General features: G+C 24.8%; 1 protein-coding gene across 5 annotated transcripts in view; it reads left to right on the top strand.

The window, feature by feature from the left end:
* The window catches only part of Ranbp16 (Ran-binding protein 16), a 197,760-nt gene that overhangs the window by 74,407 nt on the left and 111,146 nt on the right, over positions 1 to 12,207 (top strand). For all 5 annotated transcript variants that reach the window (XM_087155667.1, XM_016069988.4, XM_087155669.1 and 2 more), the window contains exon 12: positions 10,250 to 10,385. In XM_087155667.1, coding sequence (XP_087011793.1) covers positions 10,250 to 10,385 — 136 coding nt within the window. The remainder of the gene's footprint in view (positions 1 to 10,249; positions 10,386 to 12,207) is intronic.

Genomic DNA, 12,207 nt, shown 5'->3' with positions numbered 1-12,207 from the left:
TATTATTTTTTATTATTTAATTACATTGACGATGAAAAAATTTTGAATTATAAGGTATGAATTTTTTTATACTATATTAATCTGCATATTTTTCAATTGAAAAATCTAAAGATTCAACTGTTTTTTTTTAGTAGAAGCTGAGAAAAATAAAAATTAATTATTTTTAAAAAAATAATTTGGCGACAATGAAGAAATATTTTAATGGGGCGATTAGTATTAAAATGCAATTAACTTACGCGGAACTTGACTTCGAGCGCAGCGTAAAATTCCATTCATATTTTTTTCACTAATAACCAATTGCTAATCTTTTTATTTTTAACTATAAAATACGATGCTTCTTTTTTAGTCGTCTAAAATTGTGTTCATAATTTAGTAAGGAAATTTGAATAAAACATATTATTGAATAAAAGACATGTTATTCAAGGAATGTCGAGCTTTATGAAAGCATGCTTCTGATAGAATACCATTATACACCAGATTGTGCTTATTTAATTCAATATGCGATTGTATTTTAGTTTTTAGTTTTTTTTTCAATGATTGATACAATTTCAATAATATACATACGTACGCATATATTTGGAATAATATATTTATCTAATTTCTTCAATACCTATATATCTAAATCTTTATATAATTTCTCCAATATGTATTTTATAATTATTAATACGAATTTGTAGTCAACATTTTCAAGCGTCTTAAAATTTCTCAAAATTTAATATATATTCTTAATTTTAAAATAAATTTTTTAATTACCTTTTGGAAGTGTTTCGCAGAACTATTTTACCATTTATTTAATTAAATTTTTGCATTTTTAAAAATCTTATTCTCTACACTACTTCATATATTATTTTTTCATTAATATACTAATCAATTTTAGCACTTTAATTTAGGTTTTCTTTAAAGTAAAGTTCCTTTTTAAATAATTGTCAAGTTTTTTTTTAAAAGGAGAACTTAGAATTATAGTCTGCTAGCTAAGAATAAAACCTTGATAAGAGATTAAAAAATCATTCCGTTGTTTAAAATTATTTGATGCAGAACAGCTGACTATTTACTAAGCATACTATTTTTTTTAAAAATAAATATAAATTATTGATTTTCTTTTTTATTTTATATTTTTCTTCTGAGTTCAACATAGATTTTCTTAAATAGTGTTGATGTTTTATAAGTCACTACGAAGAGTGTAGAGATACCATACATAAAAAGCTGTCAATTACATAGCCAAAGTTTTTAAGTGTCTTGAAATATCTCAGTATCTTAAATGTCGCTCTAACATCTTAGTTGTGAAATTAAATTTTTAATTATCTGACGTGTGATTCACAGAACTATTTAACTAATTATTTCATTATGTCTTTTACTCTTTCTTTATAATACCATATAGATTTTTTTTCGGATGCTTAATTATTTTGTTTAATTTTTATTGGTACTTCGAGGTTTTTTTTAAATTAACACTCATTGTGACTAATTGCTAAGTTTTTCTTTTAAGTATCAGAACTATGGCCAGTTAGCTGAGAGGATTTTAAAAACATTTTCTATATTAAAATTACTCCGTGCAAAGCGTCTGACAGATCATAGTAAATAAGTGCACCCTTTTCTCTTAGATTGGGCCAATAAATTATATATTTATTTACATTATTGTTTCTTATTTGTTTGGTTTGCTAAAAGTACATACATATTAGTGCTACTCAAAAAATCATGATTGTTTGCTTTGTTTTTTTAAATAAACATATCCGAACCGTTGAAACTTATATATTATGCAGTTAATTTCAAGAAAGTTGCTCTTTTAAAAGAAGATGTTGAAAAATTTCCCTTTCAATAAAGTTATTTCTCAACTTTGGCATGATTCCCAAGATATTATAGTATAATTGGTTAAGAAAATGCCTTAATTTGTAAAACACCAAATACTAAAAATTGAAATTTGTAAAAAGATTCCAAAGCCATGCCAATTTTAGAATCACCTGATTTTTAAAAAAAATGAAATAAAAAATACGAAATTTCAAACTTATTTTGATTAAAAAAATATTTGCTGTGAGAAGGTTAACATACTTTTTACAAAAACTGTGAAAACCAATTTTCCTGTATTTTGTCATAAGAGGATCAGAAATATATTGCTCTAAGGAACCTACTCAATAATTTCGTTATTTCCAGAATGAAATATGTTTGAAAACATTATCCCTTGAAAAGTAAAACGAGAGAAATTAACATTTGTTATTTATCTAAGCTTAGTCCATTTATTTAAAAGTATAAGGATTCGCGATGGAAACCCTGTTTACTGTTATACTATAAATGCATTAAATCATAAAGCTTGAATAATTTATTTTAAGCAAATTATTTAATAATTTTAAGCAAATAAGGGTGTGAAAATAAACTCAATTGAAATATGCCTTAAGTATACCCTAAAATATATATAGAATAAACTTTGGTAAATGAAAAATACTTCTTCAAACAACTTCGAGTAGGACAGAAATGCAATCTTGTTGGAAATAACTGTCCTTGTAACTATTTAATTTTGATTTCTTGTGCTAAGGAACATTCCATTTTCACATTCGACTTTTGAAATTACAATTGTAAACGGAATTTTTTATGTCCTTAAAAAATGTTAACAGATTCTGAATTTGACCCCAAAAATATAGGGGTAGCTGTAATCTAGAAAATATGATCCCAATAGTTTGGTCAGGAGAGCAATCAAAAGTTTGGACCCTTTTGCTGACCTTATTTTCCACTTTTATTAGGGACCTTATTTCCCAAATTGCGGCAACCTCCAATATTTCAGGGGTTAGAAATTGATAAAAAATATATATTTATTCACAGAAAGTACGTTTTTGTGTCAGATTTCTTAACTTAAAGTATTGTCTGCACTAAATAATTAGCATATTTGAGGTGACGCCTCAAACCATTTAGATTGAGTCCTTGAACAAGAATATTAGCTTATTAGATCAAAGAGATCAGATGCGGTTTGATCCCCAGTGGTGGCTAAACCTACCCACCTTCAGATCAATGAGTACCAGCTTATCTAAAAAGGCATCTTGTGCACAGTGCTGACCACATTGTCTTAACCATGACGTTGGTCACAAAATTGTGGAGCCTTATTCTCCATGTTACCCCTGACTCACAATGGGCTGTTGTAGCAATGTTTTACTTTCAATTTAAAAGTCATGATAAGGTTGCATAATAATTTAGCCATATGCTTGAAATTGGAAAATAGCGTAAAAATAATTTAACAGTCCACATTTTTATTTTTAAATGTTCTATATTGTTTCAATATATCTGACTATATTAAGATGCTTATTTTCACATCTTGCATGAAATATTTATTAGAATATTATAGATGTTTTAAGTCCATGTTTTAGCAAATTAATTTTATTGTAGTGATATGAAAACTGCATCGATAAAAAAGTGGTAACATATTTTCATTTATATTCAGTTGATGTGTTCCATTATTTATCATTTTAGTTTTATTCTTTCTTTCTTTTCTTTTCTTTTTTCTGTTTTTTAAAATTTTGCATCATAGATTTTAAATCTTTTTTTTTTAATGCTGGTACTACCGTTTTCCACAGGGTTTTTAAAATTCCGGTTATTTGTCAGTTCATATTATTTCAACATGTGAAATTTGATTTGTGCATTTAAATAATCACTTTTTGATGCCTTCAATTTATGCCGTTAGTATCATTAATCCGTAGTCCACATTTTTAAATATCCCATTATATTTCTGGAAATATGGGAAATTCAAATTGCGCATTTGAATATTTAACTTTTTATCGTTGCAATTCTATCGATTTTTTGTTGTTGCTATTATTGCTATTGATTTCCACTTAATTTTTAAAATCGGACATTTTTAATACAATGTTATTTATTACAACATCCGAATCTTGAAACAAAACACGTATTTAGTAATCCGTTTTCGAAGAGTCCAATTCACGTAACTTCTCCGTCAATTTTTTCTCGATATTGACTACGGTTTATTTCTTAATTTTTTAATTTTTTTACTGTGTTCATAGTTTTCAAAATACGAAAAAGGAAATAACTCATGCGATGCTCAAAAAATCAATTTTTTTAACGTAACGATACATTTCCTTGCCAAAGTAACTCTTAAAAAAAATTATATATGAAATGAATATATTTTTAAATTTTATAAAATAATAGTTTTTAACATAAGAATATTTTTAAGAGGCAAATTTGGCAGAAACAATTTTTTGATAAATTTTCTTGACTCAATTTTATAGAAATATATTGTTTGTACAAATCACTTATACATCATAATTATATTGTTAAAGTCTCAATGAAAGTAAAATATCTGTCTTACTTAAAGAATTTTTGATCTTTTCAGCAATTTTAGTTTTAATTACTGTCTTTAAAATTTATATTGGCTATGTAGGGAAGCAGATATTTTTTGATTTTAATTAATATTCATGAAAATTTATTCAATTACTTAAAAGTGAATTTTTTATTTGTTTTTTAACACTTCTATTTTATCTTATTTTTTTAAAACAGTCCTCCTATTTTTCGTACTATTTTCTGAATATTTTGGCTGCTGTTCCGGTATTTTTAAATTCTATCAATAATTTTAAAAAAAACTTTGAATGCGTTTTTAGAGTAATTTTCATGAGGTCTTTATAAAATTACTTTTTAAGTTTCATACATGAATGCAACAAAAAAAATTAAAATACTTATAAATGCGTAGTTTATTACTATTTTTAACAATATGGAAATATATAAAAGGAAGAATTGTTAAAAAAATTTTTTTCCAGGGGTATGAAAAAATTTTCCGCTCTGAAATTTTTCTCCAATTCCTCATTTTGTCCACAGGTGGCTGTAAGTAGAGATCACAACTGTGAATAGGGGAGCATCAAGGATGCTTTATGGTTACTGTAATTAAAAGAATGACCCCTTTTGTTTTGTTGGGTTTCCATAATCACTGAAAAAGGAATAACACATAGGAAGTTATCAAGCATCATTTACTGAAAGTACTGAATAAGATATTACTTTCTTACACAGTCTAAGAATATCTTTTTTAAGATCTGAGTAATGCTCAACTATGTTTAGTGATAAAGGTTAAATAAATTGAATATTAAAATCATTATTCAACTATTATGAAAATCTGTTCATTATTCAACTATTATGCCTTACTTTCAATTGCAAAATTATTTCTAGAATTTCTTGATAATCAGCAGTTACTGTAAAGTTTGATTACTTTGGGACAATTTTTTTAAATGATATATTCTTTAAACTATTATTTAGAGCTCTAAATATTTTAATACATATATATATATATATATATATATATATATATATATATATATATATATATATATATAGCGCAATAAAGACAAAAAGGATAAAACGAAAAGAGAGAAAAAAGAAGAAAATTACATTCTAATAAAAAGAAATTGTATAATAAAGAAAAATTAAAATTGCCTCAGCGACAAAACTGACAATAATTATGCAATCTTTAAAAAGTTCCATGTTGAACTTTTAAACAAGGAGTGAAAAAATAGTAATGATTTTAAGCTTTGTAATTTAAATAATGATATTATCATTAAAATTTTTTTTTTGCCTAATATAAAAGGTTAAAAATTAGAATTAGTAATTTACAATTTCCTTACTTAATTATCTGTCCATACTTTTTTAAAATTCCCATTAAATTTGTAAAATGTTGGTCGAATACTTACCGAACTAAACCTGGCACTATTTCTCTAACTACTTAAATGAAAGTATTTACAATATTATTAAAGGTTTTTCTTGGTTTATCACTAATAATCAACAGATTTTAGAATTTATTAAACAACACAAAATGAGTCTATTGTGATTTTATTTCCAGGATCTCTCCAATAGCATTCCCCATTCTAAACTAAAAGATGTTCTTTTGAGTTATTACTATGATTTTAAAAATGTCCTTAATTGCGATTTTGATTATTAGGAAATTCTAATTAATACTTGTTTTTTTAATAATTATCTTTACAATGGAATTTTTTTTTTATTCTTATCGATAAAATACCACAAGCATCTAATTTATGATCGCTCTTAGCTAGCTTATTTTTACACTATTATGAAGAAAAAAATTTACTCTTAATATTAAATTAGTTTTTAGATTTATTGATGATTTAATTTTCTTTAATTTTCTAGATTATACAATTTTGTTAAATAATATTTACCCCGAGGAATTAATCTTGCTTCGTAATCATGATGATATGATTAATTTTAAATTTTTGGATTTAGGTATTAAAAAAGAATAAAATATCCACATTGTTGATTTATACAATAATTGAAATTATTTTAATTTTAAAATAAATAAACTAATTACTTGGAATTCCAATGTTTCTTAAAACATTTAATCAAAGGAATAGAATTAGAAGAATATTTAACCAAAAAACAAATAGTAAAAATTTGATAAAAACAATGGATACCCAACTAATATAATTAAGTTCGATATAAAATCATTGAGTTAATTGTATGTTATTATTACTAATAAATTTGCTAAAAGCTTCTTTGTTAACTAAATTTATATTTTTACCATGTGCAAATTGAATTCAGGTAAATCTATGGCTAAAAATCAGTGCAAACTGGGCAAATCATGTTTCTTTTTTTAATAAAAGTCAATTTTCTAAAATCATTAAAATTGTGTAGTTAAATATCAACCTTATTAATTATAAACTTCAAATTATCCAATAAAAATATTATTACCTTGCTCACATATATTTCCGGGCCAATCCAAGGCAACTAACAAATCAAATGCACTTTAGTACTGCTGTATAAGAAAGTGCCATAAAAGATCCCTCTATTTTCACTTTTAACCTCTATTTGCACTTCAGTTTACATATTTTGTTATCTGGCAAACATATTACAAAAATATTTTAAGTCATTATTGAAAGATTCCAGAACTTGTAAGTTCATTTGAGTTCGCTACTTGCTTTCACTGTTGTTTTTTGTTCTGTATTTTTCTTCCATTTTATTTTGTTTTTTGCTTGATATGCTTTATTTCATATATCTTTTACTTAATGTGTTCTATTTTCATTTCAATTTTTTTAAGTGCTCCTCACAATATTGTATTGATGTATTTTACTTTAATAGTTATTTGTTTTAAATATATTTATCAAAGTAACATCACTGGCTATGGTGTGATATCAATCTTTTAAGAAGAATGGTCAATCTTGTCGATAATTAAACCACACAAATAAAAAAGACGTTTTTAGAAGCATCATGTCAATTATCTTCTCAATTAATGATTTTATTATATTTTATAGGGTAATTATCAAATTTAATTGGGTTGGGGGATAGTATTGTTTTATTTATGTTTCAGTACTCTCATCAGTAGTGACGAAATACAAAACCTGCTCTTACTTCTGTACTTTTAAAAACTAACACTTTTACTCTGAGAAAAAATGCTAATTCAGATAAAAAAAAATAATACTGTTACTTTTTACTATAATATTATACTATTTTTTTCGCATCCAGCTTCTTAATGGGGCACTTTCAATTTCTCGAAAATTAATGTCAAAAACTTCTTACCTCTTTTAATTATTGTTTTATTTATTTTTAGAATATTTTTTTTAGAATGTTTTGCTAATTGTTTTTGTACCTTACAAGATTCTTTTAGCATAGATCACAACAATCTCACCATTTTCCCATTGTTTTCCTTTCATGCATTGTTTTTAAATTAATCTCATTAAAATGTATATATATTCTTAAAACCTGTTTTTATAACTACTTGTGTTACATTTCATTCGTTTAAATTTCACTTGGAGAAAAAATACAAACAAAAGCAAGTGAACTTAAATGGTATTTATCTAGCTTGATTTATATTTTATTTTTGTTTAATTCTAAAATATCTATTAAGAACTATCTTGCATAGAATATAAATATTTGCAGTGTAATATAATTAATAAAATTGCTATAATACATGTTTTAGATTTATTTAATTGTGCAATATTGTCAACTTTTGACTAATTTTTATCGAACTTTGTTACTTTGCATTTTCTGTGTTCTGTATATACACCTAAAATTGTTACTTGAAAAGTTTATAATTTATCTTGATACTCGTTAGTATTCAGAATGTATAATTTTTATTTAAAAATGTTTTCTTTTCATATACATGTACTTTCACTCGTCATTTTAAAATTTACATTATCACATCTTTTTAACCTTCTCATATTTTAGCTTTTTGTTTTTATCTTCAGCTAGTACACCCTGAAATTATAGCATATTTTCTATATATAATTATGTATATTTTCATAATATGAGTGAAGCGCCTGTTACTCATCATCTAAATAAAGAACTGTCTATTATATTATTGCAACACTATTTTGTAACAAATAATGCTGAAATTTTTATTTTAATTTTACTATTTTTAATAAAATAAATGTTGTGCAAAAAATCTACTTTATTAACATATAGGTTTTAAAATGAAATGAAATTCGATTAAAGTATTTTTACATAAACATACATGTGATACTGTTTGTTTACCACTGGTTCCTTATAACTTTATTTTTACACTTACCTATTTTTACACCAAACAAAACCTTGAATATGAACAGAGGGGATGCCCCTCGAAGGCATTTTATGGTCTGTCAACCCTTCAACATACTAAATCAATCCTCTCAACTTTTGGGGTATTTTAAATGACTATTAGGAACCAAGTTCTCCTTCACTCTTCCTCCTCATAGACATTTAACTTCCGTTGCAAGGTGCCAACAACCTTAATGACCTAAATCTACTTTTAATAGGCAGTCAAAAATGTTCATTTTAAAACCATTGTAACTCAAAGAAATTAAAAATATGTTAAATATTTATTAAAAAAAATTTTTTTCAATCCAATTTTTCTATCAATCAATTTTTGAATATACAAAAATTTCTGTTATATTTAAAAAGAAAAAAAAAACCTAATTTGTTTGGTTTTTTATTATAAGTTTTTACCTAGACTGAAAAAATATAATTATAATTCAGTGCTGCAAATGTGAATTTAAGCATCATGTGGTATTCAAACCAATTACCAAGTTTTGATATTTTAGATTTATTAGAAATTGAGTATTCTTGTGCACCAGTTGAGGAAATTCGAATTGAGTAAAACAAATTTAAAGACAAAACTGCGACGTAATAATTTTAAACCGTGAACTTAAGTTTGCAGAGAATTCTATTTCAGAAAAGAGGTGCGTTTTCTGTTTTTAGTGAAGCGGTTTCAGTATTTTAGCTATTGTCTAGAATTCTGTGAACCATTGCTATCCCTATTTCTGATTTTCACGTTTTTCTGAATCCCTGAAAATTATTCAGAACAGCTTAACTATATTTCTACTTTATTGTTGAATAAAGAATTAGTTGTATTTTATTCATTTTAGTATTTTAATTAAAAATTTGTATTTTCATTTTACTATTTTTATTTTGTTATATTTATTTAGTAAAGTATAACAATGTATTTTTCTTATAACTTTCCTACCCACTTCTGTTGGCTGATATTTCCTCCTCACAAGTTGAAGTGAAAAACAAAATCATTCGTTTTGATGCTGATTTTGTTTTTGAAAAAAAAAAAAAAAATAGATAAAAAAATAAACTATGGAAAAGTTAAAATTTTTTAAAAAACATTTTGCCTCAACTGTTCTATTTTAAAATAACGGGAAAACCTGACAAAATGTTTCCTTGTTTTTTGGATACTGGATAAAAAGTTCTGTGCTGTACTTAGCTACAAATTGTTCTGAATAAAACAATTCATAACATATTAAAAAAAAATTCATAAAATTTCTTGGAAAATGCTTCTCAAAACAGAAAACTTTGGAACAAAAAAATTTTCCTCAGTAAATGTATCAACCTTTTTATTTATACACTTCTTCAAAATATTTTTTTCTTTTCCTTTTGTTTTTTGAACTTGAAAAAGAGGTAACATTGAGAGCTTGTATAGACTTTCTAATATATATTTAATTTGAAAGTGAGATTGCAAACAGATCAAACTTATCACCACTTGCGTATCTGTCCAGAAACCAATCAAAAACAATATTTTTTAGTTCTGTAATATGACAAAATATAATTGTAATTAAAGGCTAACAATGTTGTACAAGATAAATGATAGCAAATTTTCATTAATTTAGGAAAATGTCCTCGAATGAGAATTTTTTCAGGCATTGTTATATTAAAAATTAAAGTTTTAACAATTATATTAAGTATTATCACAATTTCAATATTTTTTATGATAATTTGCTTGGTTTTCTAGTTTCTAGATAAGTGTTCTGTACTGTATATTCTTGTAATTTTAATAACCTATTTTTAGATGTCCATTATTGGAAGATGTGAGTATGAAAAAACATGTAGTCTACTTGTTCAGCTCTTTGATCAAAGTGCCCAATCATATCAAGAGTTAATCAATCTTGTACCACCATCACAGGTAGAGACTGCAGTTCAAGAAGGTAGATTTATTTACTTTTTAAATCTGATTTTGCTCTTCTAACTTTTTCTTAATGAAATAAAGTATGAAAATTGGTGACAATATAATATAACTGTCAGCACTGTTTTACTACTTGGCCATTGTTCCTAACTTGTAGCAAAGCTTCCTGATTTTAGAGTTTTTCTACCTTTTTATCAAAGGAATTTTCTTGATTTTTCAGTTCTACCAAATATAATATTCTTTCCTCCGTGTGGTTAACAATTTTGAATGCTGCCTTTAAAAATGGTTACAATATAATTTATTTTTTCAGAGTTTTTAAGAAGCATCTTTAAAAAATGTTAACTATAATAAAGTCTATTTTAAGTTCAAATCATGCAGTTCTGTTATTTTAAGTCAAAATAGTATAATAATAAAATATATGCATTTAAATTAGACAAAGTAGTAATTTTGACAATGTAGACAAAACATTTTATTTAATCAAAACAATAAGTGTAATAATCAAATTAATCAAAAATAATGCCATAAAATCATCCTTATAAGTAATTTAAGTTGAGAAATATATTTTTAAATTTATTATCTTAAGTTAATCTGTTTTAACAATAAATATTTATTTCATTTATTAGGAATAAACATGTGTAATCTTGAGTTAAAGAATACAACATTGCAATTAAACTTGAATAAATGATTACTTATCGATAAAAATTAGGCTTAGTATATAGTTAAGGCAGCCCACAGAAATAAGTTTCAGGAATTTTTATAAAGTTATAATGGCAATAATATTTGTTTATGCTACAAAATTGAAAGTTAACTGAAAGAAGCATGTGATAGAAGAGAAAATCTATGATGAATGTAAGAAAGGATAAAAACTAATGCATTAATAATTAACCCATTTTGTATCTATGCTAGTTCAAATAGAAATATTTAAATATTAAATTTAAGAAAAATATCATTGGAAGAGATATTTTATAAATGATAATAACACTATGGTAAAGCTGCATCGCAAAGGACGATATAACTTGACTTCCAGGAATATTCTCTGTCCTCAATTGTCGTATTAGGGAATATGGTTATTGATTGCAATTGCTAATTATTTTTTAAAATAAAATTAACACGTTTTAAAGGAATTTGCTTTTTGTTTTAATTTTAGTGCTGCGGGAGAGCTCTAAGTGCAGAGGGTGGGATGAAGGCCACAATAAAAATGCTGAAACAGTTTTCTGAAAAGCTTAATAGTAAAAATATAAAGTTATTTTTAGTCAGTCTATTAAAATACTGAATGAAAGAAAGATGTCATAAAGAAATATAACTTTTGTACTAAATTAGGATTTAAATTTTAGTAGTATGTAAAAGGAATATTTTTCTTTTTAGATGTTTTCTATTTATTTATTTTTTTGTAAATTTTTTTTTTAAATATGAAGAATATCAGTTATTAATTTCTTAAAAATACTTTATGGTTACCAAGGCATTAAACTTAATAATTGAATACTAACATTAATTTTAGTTTTTGATTCATGAAATTGCAAAATTTATCATTAATATTAATAGATGCAAATGTTTGACCTTTACTTTTCTGAATTGCAAAATAATTATATTTTGATTTTGCTTATTATTGAGAATCAAAAATCAGAATTGTCTAAAAAGTATATTAATTTTGAGAAAGTGTGTTTATGTGCCTGATTTTATAAAATTTTTAACCGCTCTTCTATTTGCATATTTTAGATAAGATTCTCAAAAAGGTTCAGTTAAGTTATTGAGGTTTCGACAGCTTTTTCTTACTCTTGCTAGCCACGGTTTTATTTATTTAAGAGTTCTTTCATTTATAGTTTTTTTTTTAAAGTGTGATTATT

This window comes from Parasteatoda tepidariorum, chromosome 12, assembly GCF_982258835.1.
Source record: "Parasteatoda tepidariorum strain Cologne lab strain chromosome 12, Ptep-v5.0, whole genome shotgun sequence".
Lineage (NCBI taxonomy): Eukaryota > Metazoa > Arthropoda > Arachnida > Araneae > Theridiidae > Parasteatoda > Parasteatoda tepidariorum.
The sequence above is the reverse complement of the archived record's forward strand: the minus strand, read 5'-3'. Positions and strand labels throughout refer to the sequence as shown.